We start from the raw sequence: 15,948 nt of genomic DNA on the forward strand, positions 1-15,948 counted from the left end.
TTTGGCTCACAATTGACTAAAAAATGGCTGAACTTCAAAACTGACATTTTTAGGTAAGCTAGCACTCGAAAAGGGTTAGTTTAGTCCTTCTGCTAATATGCAAAATATAAAATAAGTGACTGGTAAGCCATTAAAAACTTGATTTCACAAATGTTTGGCAATAGCTTTTGCTAACATTAGGAGCTATGAAACTAGCTGAATAAAAAAAACTACAAAGAATATGTAACCTTTAGATTAAGGGCTCCAATTCTGCCTCACCCGTGCATGCATAACTTCAACTGAATCCCATGGGAATTTTAGATGCACAAGAACAACTAGGGTCTGTTTCTAGGAGACTGTAGAAATGCTAAATTAAATTTTACATCTGGAGTATAGAGAGATTACATCTTGAGTATAAAGAAAAACAATAAACCGGAGTGAGAGTAAACCAATAAACCAATCCAGATTTAAAAGAGTCTTTTTAACAACAAATATTACAAATTTTGTAGTGAAATACAATGAAATACAACCTTACTGTAACATTGAGGTAACAAATTTATAATGCTCCAAATCTGGAAATGGAAAAGTTTAGGTTCTCACTAATTTAGCCAAGCTCTTTGTACATCCTGTCCTTTCTACAGCATATATTTATCACCTTAGTGTAAAGTTTTGCCTTGCAAAATTGACATACAAACATATCAATCCCAACTGCAAAGCTCAGACTGAATTAACTGGAGACTTCCCTCAGTAATGACTGAATAAAGACTGCAAGATTTATCTGATAGGTCATGAAAATATTCTGTTTTCTAATCACTTACAAAAAAAGAAAATTACAGAGAACTGAATATTGTGCAGAAGAAAAGTTTACTTTTGTAAATCAGTTCTCTGGCTTATGTACCAGTCCTTCTAGATCACGTCTTTTACTATCTGCCTGAATGCTGTAATATGAGGGAAGGGTCTTGATTTATTGTTGTGTTGTCCAGCAGGGAGAGCGATAGCTGCTAACACTCAATTTTCTAAAAGAGGAAAGAGCTAAGTTGAAAAGAACTTTGTTTACTTTACAAGCCATCCTTGAACTCATCTCATTTCCTGGCTTGTGCAATGCCCAGGAATTCTGCACTTCTTAATCCCATTTTCATTTTCTACATTTTAACTGGGGTTAGGGTTTTCTTGGCTCTCTAAAATATGTTCATGTTTAGATTGCCAAATAGCATTACTTGTATCTTTCCCCCTTTTCCTGTTTTAAATCAATTGGTTAAAGGCTTTCACTGCAAGCTCAGCCAGCTCATCAGGAAACAATGCACTAGCAATGTCACTTCTGCTGCTGTCCCTTTAAGAACTCATGGTTTGGTTAGATCAAATACTCCTTTCTGTGACATGACATTAATAAAAGGTATGTAAATACTGAATGTTTTATATCTATTGTCAAAACCATGCTTTCCTGAGGGCCCATGAAGCACTCCCCTGGCCCCTGCAATCAGCAGCCAAATGTTTAATCCAAGGGTTCTTACCTGCTTGTGGCTGGGAAGAAGAACTACATACCTTGCTGCCACTACTATGGTTTTCTGAGCTGAATAGATTGTGAAGCAGTGTGGGACAGACCATTCATTCTCACTCTCTTCCACCTAACATGAAGAAAAATGGTTTCTCTCATCACTCACTGTGCAATGGTATGTACCCAAGTTGTTCTCTCTGGTTGGATAGGAACTAATTCACAACACCATGACTTCAGAGTTGCAACAAGTATGGAAGTCAGCTACTTCAGAAGCACCCAAAGTCTATTTTGGTTCTACACAGGAATCTATGTGTTATAATTCTAGTGCAACATCTGAAGGCTGTGTAAATGCCATAGCCAATGGGGTCGGAAAGGAGCAACTCCAACCAGGGTACATCTTATTACTCACCGGAGGATCCAGCACTATTAACTGTAAGTCAAACAGACAAAGAATAGCTCCATTAGAAGAAGAGGTAGAAGAACTGATATGGCTAGTTGTGAAAAACAACAGCACAGATCAGCATTCCCAGATCAGTCTCAAACAGTCATGCAAAAGTTAAGAGTTAAACAAGATTTCTCTTCAGATTGCTTTGCTAGTGAGGTGAAAAGAATGAACCCTTCATCCGCTGGTTTCACTCACAGACTAAAGCATGAAAAAGGTCCAGTCCACATAGAATCATAGAAGATTAGGGTTGGAAGAGACCTCAGGAGGTCATCTAGTCCAATCCGCTGCTCAAAGCAGGACCAACATCAACTAAATCACCCCAGCCAAGTCTTTGTCAAGCCGGACCTTAAAAACCTCTAAGGATGGAGGTTCCACCACCTCCCTAGGTAACCCATTCCAGTGCTTCACCACCCTCCTAGTGAAATACTGTTTCCTAATATCCAACCTAGACCTCCTCCACTGCAACTTGAGACCATTGCTTCTTGTTCTGTCATCTGCCACCACTGAGAACATCCTCCTAGCTCCATCCTCTTTGGAACCCCCCTCCAGGTAGTTGAAGGCTGCTATCAAATCCTCTCTCACTCTTCTCTTCTGCAGACTAAATAACCCCAGTTCCAGCAGCATCTCCTCATAAGTCATGTGCTCAGATCCCTAATAATTTTCGTTGCCCTCAGCCGGACTCTCTCCAATTTGTCCACATCCCTTCTGTAGTGGGGGGTGACCAAAATTGGACACAATACTCCAGGTGTGGCCTCACCAGTGCCAAATAGAGGGGAATAATTACTTCCCTCGATCTGCTGGCAACACTCCTTCTAATACAGCCCAATATGCTGTTGGCCTTCTTGGCAATGAAGGTACACTGCTGACTCTCTTCCAGCTTCTCGTCCACTGTAATCCCCAGGTCCTTTTCTCCAGAACTGCTGCTTAGCGAGTCGGTCCCCAGCCTATAGCAGTGCATGTGATTCTTCCTTCCTAAATGCAGGACTCTGCACTTGTCCTTGTTGAACCTCATCAGATTTCTTTTGGCCCAATCCTCCAATTTGTCTAGGTCACTCTGGACCCTATCCCTAACCTCCAGCGTATCTACCTCTCCCCCAGCTTACTGTCATCTGTGAACTTGCTGAGGGTGCCATTAATCCCATCATCCAGATCACTGATAAAGATGTTGAACAAAACTGGCCCCAGGACCGACCCCTGGGGCACTCCGCTTGATACCGGCTGCCAACTAGACATCGAGCCATTGATCACCCATTGATCACTACTCATACATCTCCATGGTCTTTGAGAACCCTGGCAGCGAGGCTGTTTTCAACAGCCTGGAAGCGCCTCACTCCCGACCAGCACATGAGACTTTAGTTCAGCATAACTGCATGAAGTGAATGTACCAAGAGGCCTCAGTGCACAGTGGCTTATTTATTTATTTAACCAATGCTGTGGTGCCCTTTGAAAGAAATTACTTACCAGCATGCCATGCAGAGGGAGGTATCCATGAATTTTGAACTGATTGGTACCCGTGACTCCTTTGCTTGTGTACAGCAGCATATCTGAGAACTGACAGAGGAAGGAGGAATATAACCTGTATGCCTAAAAAGATATTACCAGGTACTTTTTTCATACAGATGTTTCATTTAAGTTCACCATTGTTTGTAATACCTTTTAAAAGCATGAAAATAAAGTTTCTTTCTCTACTAATTTTGTCCATTTCCATTAAAAAATTTGCTTTGTTTCTCTAATGGAGCTTGATATTAACATGGCTTTTTAAATGTACTTAAATTAAATAAATGGGTGTAAATAAACAGTCAGAAAATGGACTGGATTACTGTTGTCCTCCATATACCATGAGAAGAGAATCAGTGAACTTTTGGTTAGCATGTTGAGCTCCATCACCTCTGTACTGGGACTCAATCCCTGAAAAACAGCTTGGTTTGTGGCTATGCCTTGAGGACACTTGATGTGTAGACAGCAAAGGAAGCACTCACCAGAAAGAACATCCTCTGCTGTAAACCTTTTTTAGTGAGCTTGTACAAGCAACCCTCCCGGATAAATTCCTGTGGGGAAAAAGAAAGTTACATCAAGCTTTGCCTTTCTCCAAGTGCACAGAGTTTTGAGGTCTCTTCCTTTTTCCAACTTTCTCCTTGTTGCCAACACCATTTGGAGTAAGTGATAAAAGGCTGGACTTCAGCATACTGGCTACTGAACTAATGCCCCATTAACCTTATAGAACACTAAACTGTCCATTAGTTCTCTGATGTGCCACACTACTAATATGTAAAAAGAAAAGGAGTACTTGTGGCACCTTAGAGACTAACAAATTTATTTGAGCATAAGCTTTCGTGAGCTACAGCTCACTTAATCGGATGCATTCAGAAGAATAATATACCTAGAATCTAAAAAATCCTCCCAAAGTCACGGATACTCAGGGTTAATGCTAACACTGTGGTCCCTACTCTGTTGATGTTCCTCTCATCAATGCTATATTCTCCATATTCTCTCAGGCCACTCTAAAGCAGAGGTAAATCAGAGACTGAACCAGTAGAGACCTAGCAGTGTGGTCATTGTTTGGTGACGTAATGTATTGCCTCTTATCCAAGGGCCAATCATAACAGCTCACCGAGTACCTGTTGTACTCAGAGTATTGCAATGGAATATCAACCTAAGTTGAACTATTTTTGTTTTTGTTCCTTACAGTACCATTACAGGGGGAAAATGTGACCTGATATACAGGCACATATCCTGTGAGAACCCTTACAGGCTTTAAGATAAACACATAGTTAAAGTCTGTGGCAGGTAAATAAGTAGGTCATATAAACGTTGTTCCTAAGTAATCAAATAAAGGCTTTAGAAGTTAAGCAAAGAAAGTTACCTACTCTGTCAGGTGCTATGAGGTTATCAATGCCAATCAAGTCATGTTGTAGCTCTGTCAGCTTCTGGAAATTCTCCAGGTGGATCAAGCTGTTTTGGAGCTGAGTTGTCATCTCTGTAACCTCCTTCAGTGCATCTGCAGGAAAAGCAACACCAACACAGATCAGGGCTCCGCAGACAAAGCCAGAGGTCCTAGCCATCAATCTACCATCAGTTATTTTGTAACACTCAGTTAAAAGGGCTCAAATTTATGTATGCATTTATTTTTAATCACATGGAGAATATCATGCAACTTCATGGTAATTACATGTTTCTGGAGATTACCAGGTAATTACAATTTGTAAATCCAAAAGTAATTACCATGTAACCAATACGTTACTTTGAAAGTTAGAAAATATTACACTATATGGTATGGCAACTTCTTTGCTACATTTATATATTTAACCAAGCAAGAGTTTCTGAATGAGTATTACATCTTGTCCTCCACAGTAGGAAGCAAGGACTCATTTTCCAACTTGGCTTAAAAATATTAAAGACTGTCAAAAGTGAAAAGGAAAAAAGCTTTGGGCAATGGCAGAGGAGAAAAGGATTTTTCTATTCAAATAGAACGGTATTCATTAAAGCTATCTTTTTCTTTCTGCTACTAACAGCTGTTAATATAATCTCCTATTCTGGGATGGTGCTTTTGAAGATGATGTTGCTTTAATACAGGGACAATGGTACCAGAGTATGGCATGAGACTGATAAAGCCCCAAACTAAAGCAATTTTAAAACACAAGTGAACACATGCTTTGACCTTAAACATTTTCCTTTCAGTTTTGTACTTTTCCATTTAGCATTTTCTATTAATTTTAAATGGTATTGAATTTACTAGACTGTATTAATTTCACAACTTGAATTTACAGCATTTTAAGCCAAAACATCTTTCTTTGTGGACTAATATTATCACTGTTAAATGACTGTAGAACAAGTAGAATGAGCAAACCATACTTTTTGTAGGTCCAACAAAAAAAAATTTTACACACACGCGTGCACGCTCTTTCTCACACTTTAATTTATTTTCTCTTCAATAGCAAATTTGCTAATCATTTTGTCTGTCCTGGGAAAGGACAGAGTTCAGTCTCCAGAGCTGTCAATCACATGCAATAATATCAGAAGTACTTTTTTCCCCCTCTCCCTTCCCTCTTCTAACTTGTCAAACTCAACATTGACTAACCAATACTTTCAGTTTACTTGTGTGAAAGGGGCATTTGAAAGCTATATATTTACTCAAAAGAGGGAAGAATTACCAGACATGCTATCAAAGAGAATAAATTAGCTGGTAATTTCTGTGTTTCAGGAAGGCACTTCTGGTAATCCTTTTGTGCCTGGAAAGTGACTGGGGTCAGTGTGTGAAACACATATTACCTAACAATATATTTATAATTAAGGGAAATTTAATTCAGGTGTGTTATCTTAATTTTCAATCACAGCATGCAGGCTCTTTCTCCCAAAAATGTCTTCAATGGAGACCATAAGGTCTGATTAGCAGTGTCCGGTAACCAGATATTGATTCCACAGTTTTCTTCTATTTATGCTAACCTCCTAAAACGTACATTATGTCTAACGGTCATATAATGCTCTTTGTCATACATGATTCTGTGATGCACACCAGGCTCCATTTATCAATGGGAATTTGAGGTCTTTTCCCTGCATTTTGAATAGCATTTGAGGAATAGTGCTGGTGACTAGCCAAGTTTCTTAGTTCAGTGTAGACAGCTCTCCAGACATTAAGCATGTGTCATTTTTTGTTTTTTTTGTGTGATGGCAAAAAGATGAAAAAAACAGTAAAACTCTGTGGACCTTTAGCCATGAAGCCAGATGGAAAAACACAGCACCTCCTGTCCCAGTGGAAGATAGGCAGTGTTTGTAGTTCAGATGCCCTCCTGGCAGGGGTAAAAGAAATAAGGAAACCCATTTTTATAGGCAAAGTGGCAAGATACTTCTTGGAATAGTTAAAATGACTTTTCATTCAATAAAGAAAAAACTAGGTTGGGAGACTTCAGTAATTTGGATGGCCTCAGAAATCCCATTATATATGGTTGCAGCACCAGTTTTCCGTTATTTGAGTGTCACATCATCCAGTGCAGATACTGCACTTTCAGGAAACTAGTGAACACTCCCAACTCCAGGCCAATGAGTTTGAATGGGAGAATTTGTGGGATGCTGTAATCCTCATGTCCCAGGTTCCACACACCATGTCTGTATCTTATTCACAACCTTGCATACTTCATGGAGATGAATTTCTGCCTTGCCATCATTAAAAAGAACACCAGTCTGATTCAAATATCCCTTGGCTTTGAGAACGAGCCTTTCATAATTTAGCTGTCAAACTTTGTACTGTGGTGAAACACTGATTTTTGAGACAGAAAGTTACATCAGAGAGGTATTAGAACTGGGTATCAGATGACCATGTCTACCAGAATCAAAGTCTACAAGCTTTCACAAGATGATTGATCGTTTCCTTTCCTTCAGGAACTTGGGGGTTGGACTGAAGACAATTCTTCACATGCAGAAAAAGTGGTGAATCCTATTACAATTCTGGCAGCTGCTCAACTGCATCCTGAACATGCTGCTGATGGGGATATAGCTATCTGCTCTCACTGATATCACTGTCTTGGGTTGGTAGATGAACAGTAGGCCAGGGAGGAGTGAGCTGGATGCCCTTTATACCAGCTTCTTTTCTGCTTGTGGTCCCTTTTGCTGATCTGCCGTGCTGCAATCAGCTGCTTCTGATGGGCAGCTCACCTGTGCTGGGCTGAAACAAAGGTACTTCAGACATGGTGTTGCAATGTACCCTGTAGTGGGAAGGTGAGCTTCTCAGAGAGAGTGGCCAAAAGCAGGGAACTGCCTGGAAACATGAGCTCAGTGGCCTGGGAGAAGGTTGCTTCTAATCACACCAGAAATAAGAATGAGCCACTCTGAAAAAGGGTTGCTTGAGTGCTATGCCAACAGGGCACCATTCAGAGAAAAGACACTCTCACCTCCACCAGCAGTAGCTGAACAAAGAGATTCCCTGCTCTTTAGGTGCTCAAATGGCACCTGTCAGTAGTATACAGGGAGATGGTGCAACTACTGGAGGAACCAACCAGGAGCCGTTCTCCTCTTGACCTGCTGCTTACGAACAGGGAAGAATTGGAAATAGAAGTGGGCGGCTACCTGGGCAGCAATGACCATGAGTTGGTTGAATTCAGGATCCACACAAAAGAAAGAAAGGAGATTAGCAAAATAGGGACCCTGAACTTCAGAAAAGCATAGCAAATATAGCTTTTTTTTTTTTTGGCCCCAGATCCCTAAATGGCCCCCTCAAGGATTGAACTCACAACCCTAGATTTAGCAGGCCAATGCTCAAACCACTGAGCTATCCCTCCCCATAAGTGTCCAGAGTGACCTAGACAAATTGGAGGATTGGGCCAAAAGAAATCTGATGAGGTTCAACGAAGACAGGTGCAGAGTCCTGCACTTAGGACGGAAGAATCCCTTGCACGGCTACAGGCTGGGGACCAACTGGCTAAGAAGCAGTTCTGCAGAAAAGGACGTGGGGATTATAGTGGATGAGAAGCTGGATATGAGTCAGCAGTGTGCTCTTGTTGCAAAGAAGGCTAACGGCATATTGGGCTGCATCAATAGGAGCATTGCCAGCAGACTGAGGGAAGTGATTATTTCCCTCTATTCGGCACTGGTGAGGCCACAACTGGAGTATTGCATCCAGTTTTGGGCCCCCCAGTACAGAAAGGATGTGGACAATTTGGAGAGAGTCCAGCGGAGAGCAATGAAAATGATCAGGGGGCTGGGGTACATGACTTATGAGAAGAGGCTGAGGGAACTGGGCTTGTTTAGTCTGCAGAAGAGAAGAGTGAGGGGGGATTTGATAGCAGCCTTCAACTACCTGAAGTGGGGTTTCAAAGAGGATGGAGCGTGGCTGTTCTCAGTGGTGGCAGATGACAGAACAAGAAGCAATGGTCTCAAGTTGCAGTGGAGGAGGTCTAGATTGGATATTAGGAAACAGTATTTCACTAGGAGGGTGGTGAAGCTCTGGAATGGGTTACCTAGGGAGGTCGTGGAATCTCCATCCTTGGAGGTTTTTAAGGCCCGGATTGACAAAACCCTGTCTGGGATGATTTAGTTGGTGTCGGTCCTGCTTTGAGCAGGAGGTTGGACTAGATGACCTCCTGAGGTCTCTTCCAACCCTAATCTTCTATGATTCTGTCTGTCTGTAACACAGAAGGGAAGCCAAATAAAAGTGCAAAAGGAGCTAGCACATCTGAGAACATGGTAGCCTCTGCAAGGGAAACTCACTGCTAGGCACTTGTCTGAGTGGTGCTGGTCACACTCAAACACTGGACAGGTAATCTAGAGTTCTTCAGTGGAAGCAGAAATATCGAAGAGGGAGGATGGACCAGATTGCCTGTTATTGACAGTTCTGAAGAATGTCTCCTAAGCTAAAGGGCAGAACCCAGACGGAACAATTACAAGACATATCTTCATAAGAAAAATACATATTTAGTCTGAGATTTTCAAGGCCATCTAAGGGATTAAATTTAATAGAAGATGTATCTAAATCTCATAGACTGCTTTGCAAATCTCAGTCAAGAGAGCTAGATACCTATACAGCTCCCATCTCCATAGCTATGTGAGCAACTGTCACATCCATAAAAATAGAAACACTCTCTTCCATCTCAGCCTGCAGGAGAAACAGGATAGCTTCTAGGTGTCAAGCTTGCTTGTGCATCCACATGACAGAGAGAAAGAGATGGTGAGTTCTGTGTATAATGAAATTTTTGAGGTAAGCTAGGTCAAGGAAAGGAGTTTCGCATTTAGTTCTGAGCTGCAATACTTCTGGATTCACTAAGAGATGCTGAAATACAAAGGATATAAAGGAGAGAACAGAATTCAGACTAGCTCACTGCTCACTCACTCCTGCAGTCGGCATAGTCCTGGTGTTCTACTGTGTAATGCTTGCAAAGTCTCCCCAGGATCAGCTTGTAGTGTATCAGCCTCTGGATGGGCTTGAGCAGGAAAGTGTTGAGTGGCAGATAGCAAACCTTCTGCAATTCAAACTCCTTATAAACCATTTCCAGTTTCTTTAAGCGCTTAGTTGCTTTCTCCAGTTCTGTCAGGACCTCATCATGTTTCTGCAAGTAGCTGGTAAACTCCTGTTGGATCACAAGAGACACAGGAATGACTAGAAACTTGGGAAAAACCCTTAACATGGTCTAGATTTGACCAATGGACACCAAGAAACACTAGCATCCCCTTGTCCCTCATCTTCAGTTTTATTTACAATACTGAAACATGAACAATATAAACAAAAACTGCATATGCCCTGACTGTTGGTAAAAATAAACATTCGCAATACTGTACCATATATCGTAATTGCTCTATTAAAAATCTCTAATAAATATATTCATATATGGCTAGCTGGCTTTTGTTCTCTGGACAGGGTCATTACTTATATTTTATAGGTGGTGTTGGTAGCACTGCCTATTATTAAGGTTGCCTGACACTTCCCACTACAAGACCCTGTTTTCAGTTGCTTTTAACTTTCCCAAACTTTAACTGTTTGGGCTGAAATTTTTCCTGCTGGAAGTCTGCCTCAGGCTGAATTTTTTTTTCTGGAAAATTTCAATCAAAACAGTTTAGCTATTTCTGATTCCCAGACAGAGTGGAGGAGAAAGGCACCTGACTCGAATGCAAAGGGGACAAGAGCCGGACTGGAGGGAGGGAAAGGAGTATATTGGTACAAGAAGACAGGTGAGACTGGTAGTGGTTGGGCAAGGAGATTGAGAGCGGGAGCTGGGGAACAGGATGAAGGGGAGGCTGGGAGACATTGTGGGAGAGACCAGGAGTGGGTAGGAGAACCAGGGAGGAAACCTGAAGCCAATATGGGGGAGGAACTCTGAGATTGGACAAGGAGCTGGGAAGCGAAGGTGAAACTAAGACTGGCTGTATAAAGGGACTGGGACTTGACAAAGCCCTGGCTGGGATGATTTAATTGGGGATCGGTCCTGCTTTGAGCAGGGGATTGGACTAGATGACCTCCTGAGGTCCCTTCCAACCCTGATATTCTATGATTCTATGACTTGAAACCAGATGGAGGTGGGGTGAGGGAAATGGGTATTGGGGGGCCAAGGAGACAGATCAAACAAGAAGCTGGGGAAGAACTGGGATAAGGAGACAGGAAGATGATGGGGGAGACTAAGATTGGACAAGGAGCCGAAGGAGGGATACTGGGACTGGGAACCAACCAATGGTGGTGATGGGGAGACATGGACATGACTGGAGGGCAGAGGTTGAGTGGGGAAGAGTGGAAAGAGATCAGATGAGGAGTTGGGAGGGGAGAACTGGCACTGCCTGGGCAAGGAAACTGGGACTGGGAGTTGGGGTGGGGGTGAGATTGGGACTCTGACAGTGAGCCCAAAAGGGAGAGACGTGGTGGGCAAGACAACTAGGTCCGTGATGAGAAGCCTAAGGTGAGGAAATTGGGATAAGGAACCAGGGGTGTGGAAGAGATCAGACCAAGGACAGGTTGGAGAGGTTGGGGCAGAAGGGGACCAGAAAGGACAGAGAACACTCCCCTCCCGAACTTGAAATAGAACCCAAGATTCCTGAATCTCAGCCTATACAATTTGCCTCCCTTGTGTATATTCATTATGATAAAGTCTTTAATTATCTGTTCACATACTGTTTTTTCCACAGGACACCTGCCTCATTTGGTGCACAGGCTGGGCCTGATCTGGGGATGCATTAGCACTGTATGGCCAAGGAGGCTGTTGTCTGTAGGATCCTTGCTTCATTTGTTGCAGAATTTGTATGGTATGTAGCAATGAGGCGTGGGATTGTAGGGGGAAAAAGGAGGGTCTCATGGCTAGGGCATTTGAATGCTGCCTTGGAGATTCTATCCCTGCCTCTGACACAGAGTTCCAATGTGATGCTGGGCAAGTCACTTAAACCAAACTTTTGATAGGTGATCACTGATGGCATGTTCTTCATTTTCTGGGTGTCTGACTTGAGACCCTGGGATGTGGGTTACAGAAGTGCTAACCACTCAGCTGCAACTGAAGTCAATGGGAGCAGTGCTTTGAACATATAGCATATAGTTTGTCTTTCTCGCAGAGGGTAGAATCAACTTCGTCTGTACGAAGTGCAAGTTGGTCTCCATATTGGAAGAGAAGGTTAAAGAACTAAAGACCCAAGTATCAACCCCGCGTTGCATCAGAGAAAATGAAGATTTTCTTGACAGAAGTCAGCATTTGGTACTGCAGGCACAGCATGCTGAAGAATCAGAGAGGGCAGTGCAGAACGTGGAAGAAAATTGGTGGCATGTGACCTCCAAAAGAAGAAAGAGGAGAACCCATGTACCCCCAACGCAGATGGAGGCTCTCTGCTCAGGTACTATGGCGGAGAATGGTTTGGAAGAGTCATCTGAGGGAAGAGATCAGAAGGAGACCCCATTGACCAGAAGGCATGGGATGCATTGTCCTAGAGATGGGGGTTCCATGACCACCACTCCCAAGAGGAGGAGAAGGGTGGTGGTGGTGGTCACGAAGTCCCTCCTAAGAGGGATGGAGTCATCCATCTGCCTCCTGTCCAGACCAGGAGACTTGAGTAGTGTGCTGCTTGTCTGGAGCTAGAATTCAGGATGTGACTGAGTGTCTGCCGAGACTGTTCAAGCCCTCAGACCACTACCCCTTCCTACTTCTCCACATGGGCACCAATGATACTGCCAAGAATGACCTTGAGCGGGTCACTGCAGACTATGTGGCTCTGGGAAGAAGGATAAAGGAGTCTGAGGCGCAAGTTGTGTTCTTGTCCATCCTCCCTGTTGAAGGAAAAGGCCCAGGTAGGGACTATGGAATTGTGGAGGTAAATGCGTGGTTACACAGGTGGTGTCAGAGAGAGGGCTTTGGATTCTTCAACCATGGGATGTTGTTCCAGGAAGGAGGATAGCTAGGAAGAGATGGGATGCACCTAACTAAAAGGGGGAAGAGCCTTCAACTACCTGAAGTGGGGTTCCAAAGAGAATGGAGCTAGGCTGTTCTTAGTGGTGGCAGATGACAGAACAGGAAGCAATGGTCTCAAGTTGCAGTGGGGGAGGTCTAGGTTGGATATTAGGAAACACTATTTCACTAGGAGGGTGCTGAAGCACTGGAATTGGTTACTTAGGGAGGTGGTGGAATCTCCATCCTTAGAGGTTTTTAAGGCCCGGCCTGACAAAGCCCTGGCTGGGATGATTTAGTTGGGGTTGGTCCTCCTTTGAGCAAGGGGTTGGACTAGATGGCCTCCTGAGGTCTCTTCCAACCTTAATTTTCTATGATTCTATATAAAGTGATATATGATGCCAATTATGCTGAAAAATTAGGTCCAAGGTATTTCAAATGGGACATTCCAAAATTAAGAGATATTTTTCATATTTATTTCTCTGTGACTCAGTTCCCAATTTCTAAAATGCATCTCACCTCCATCTCACAGGATGGCCTGGGGCCATATATTAAACAACAAGGATAAAAGGAAATACTGAATAATTGTTCATTAAGAGAGCCATCCTGTGCCCTGAATGAGGCAGGCATCCTGTGGAAAAAACAGTATGTGATCAGATAATTAATGACTATCATAATGCATATAACACAAGGGGGCTGAATTAGGGTTGCAGAGGCAGCCTTAATTCTGGTGTTTCCTAATTTTTGAGTATATGCCATACAAAACAGTAACATGAATCTGGAAAGAAAAAATTAAAAAGTTACAATACAGTTGCTATTGCTGCTTAGTAGTAGTTACAATTTACAATCTACGAAGAGTTTACATAATATTTAACAATCAAAGAGAAAGGAGCTAGTACTGGCAATGTGGACATGTGTAAAGGTTGCAAGCAAATGAAAAACCAGTTTAAGCAGAGTAAGCTTTGGGACTGACTGCAAGCCCGAGAGAGACTAGAACTCAGAGGGGTGGAGACAGGGTCGAGGATTCAGGAGTATGGAAGAGACTGGCAAAAGGATTTGTGCCCATTATAGTAAAGACTCCTCTCCAGAACCTGGAATGGAACCCAAAGTTAAGGTAGTTTAAAGACAGCGGGACTGACACCCCCCCCCCACACACACACCACAAAAATCAAACAAAACCAGATGTCCACTGAGACAGAGGATAAAAAATTCTGTAGAAATTAGTTACTATGGTAGAGACTGGTTGCATCAAAACCATGGTATTTTTAACCATCTCTTACAGTTCATGTTATAAAAACAAACTAAAGATAGATCAAAAAGGCAGATATGGATAACTCCAATGACTGAAGAACCCAGTATACTGTTACTTTTCCACAGTATATTGTGGATAAGAAAAATGAAAAGAACATGACTGAGGGACATCAAAATACCCCAATATGAAAACAGCAATTGCATCTATGGAATGACCAGAACAGGCAGAGGTGTCCTGGGAATTTTCTTTCTTAGGACTTGTCTACATGGGGAAATTGACCAGTATAGCTATAGTGGAATAATTATTTTGCTACAACTATGCTGGTATAACTGTGTGTGAACACTATTCCCAAATAAAAATTATTTCATTCCAGAATAATTACTCCAGAGTTTAAAAAAAAAAGAGCAGAGTTATACTGGCATCACTATGGTGGAATAATTGTTCCTTTATATCTATGCTATTTAATCTCCTCATGCAGACAAATGCTTAGTCTTCTAAGCAGCCAGCTCTTATCTGGTCTTAGATGTAGGTGGAATAAAATACAATGGCAGTGTTAGTTGCTGCAAATAGTCTCCTGTTAAATTTGGTTTTAAAGTAATTTACAAACCATAATCAATTAATTTACACATCACTGAGTTGGGTGAAAATGCTACAACTGGAACTACTACCCTGTCAATAAGTGATGCTGAACTTAAAATCTCAGAATGTCAAGAGTCAATTCTTCTACCTTCAGCATGCACATGTTCCTCAGCATGACATCTCCAATCCGTTGACAATCTCCTTTCACATAAGCGTTGGATCGTCCTTCCCTGAAATAAACACAAACAATGGAATGAGAAACTGTACTAAGATGAGGGCCCTGGATACACAATTTTTTGAGTGTACTAAAGATGACTTTTGGATAACAAAAGGAGACAAGACTAGTATTCTGCCTTGCCATCCATCTCCCCATGCTTCCTACTTCAGTTGAAATAATGGGGAACAGCAAATATGGCGGCCACAAAAAAGGACAACCAACCACAACCACACCTACCCCACAATCACATGAGGAAAGGATCAGAAATTAACTCCATGATGAGGTTAGTATAACTGTTCAGAGATTTGTAAAAATAGTCTTGACAGGGTACATCTGAGTTTGAGTTATTTTTGTTAGTTTTTGTACACTGTATTTGTTCACTTCTGCTCTTTCAGAACTAGGCTGCTGTAACCGAATACAATTATTTGGCTTATGCCCTCTATGGCATAATCTTCACAAGCTGAGGCACAACCACCAAGTCATGAAATCCATGGTCTACAAAGGGAAAATTTGGTTTGCTACTATAAAGAGGTAGAAAAATCACTAAATCAATTAAATTCCATGAACAGAACGTAGCACATTGGACCTATGATGGCTAGTTGGATTCCAGTATGCTATGTCTCGGGCTACAGAAAATAACACAAAGGTCATTGGTCCTGGAATCCCTTCTCTAAAATCAGAAAAGCTGTTCTGTGAGAAATAATAGCTTTGCTTATGCATTTTTTATTCATAGAAACATTTGTTTTCCAGTTACTTTAACCAGACAAAGTAAAATACCCCAAAAAACATGTACTATTATCCTTTTGACCTTGTGTTTCTTCTCTTTGCTAGGGCCAGGAAAATGGGGTCAAAATTTTGAAACAGGGAGCAATAGGTTCTGCTACAAAAAACTCAAATCTGTGCGTGCTGAGTACATAACTATACACAAAAAGTGTGGTCAGGCATGCCATTATATAATTTACATGTACAAATCTGAGGGATTGTGGGGACAATGCATGAAACTGTGGCCTTTTAAGAGTATTCCAGCTGTAGTTTTTTCCCTGCCATAATTTATATTTTTAAAAACACCTCTTCATTTATTCCTTTTACACAGTTTCAGAAGTGCCAAATTGTACAGATTTGAAGGATCATCTACAGCCT

At 42.0% G+C, this 15,948-nt stretch overlaps 1 protein-coding gene across 2 annotated transcripts in view; it reads right to left on the minus strand.

Annotated features, from left to right (window-relative positions):
• FARP2 (FERM, ARH/RhoGEF and pleckstrin domain protein 2) overlaps positions 1 to 15,948 on the minus strand; it is a 211,642-nt gene that overhangs the window by 13,193 nt on the left and 182,501 nt on the right. The window contains exons 17-23 of one of the 2 annotated variants that reach the window (XM_084638831.1): positions 14,740 to 14,821; positions 9,739 to 9,976; positions 4,787 to 4,917; positions 3,899 to 3,967; positions 3,381 to 3,503; positions 1,884 to 1,904; positions 1,522 to 1,604 (exon numbers count right to left, since the gene is read on the minus strand). In XM_084638831.1, the coding sequence (XP_084494957.1) occupies positions 1,522 to 1,604; positions 1,884 to 1,904; positions 3,381 to 3,503; positions 3,899 to 3,967; positions 4,787 to 4,917; positions 9,739 to 9,976; positions 14,740 to 14,821 (747 nt within the window). The remainder of the gene's footprint in view (positions 1 to 1,521; positions 1,605 to 1,883; positions 1,905 to 3,380; positions 3,504 to 3,898; positions 3,968 to 4,786; positions 4,918 to 9,738; positions 9,977 to 14,739; positions 14,822 to 15,948) is intronic. The other variant, XM_084638832.1, reaches the window with a different exon arrangement.

Source organism: Lepidochelys olivacea, assembly GCF_965140295.1.
Source record: "Lepidochelys olivacea isolate rLepOli2 genome assembly, chromosome: 9".
In the NCBI taxonomy this organism is placed as follows: Eukaryota; Metazoa; Chordata; order Testudines; family Cheloniidae; genus Lepidochelys; species Lepidochelys olivacea.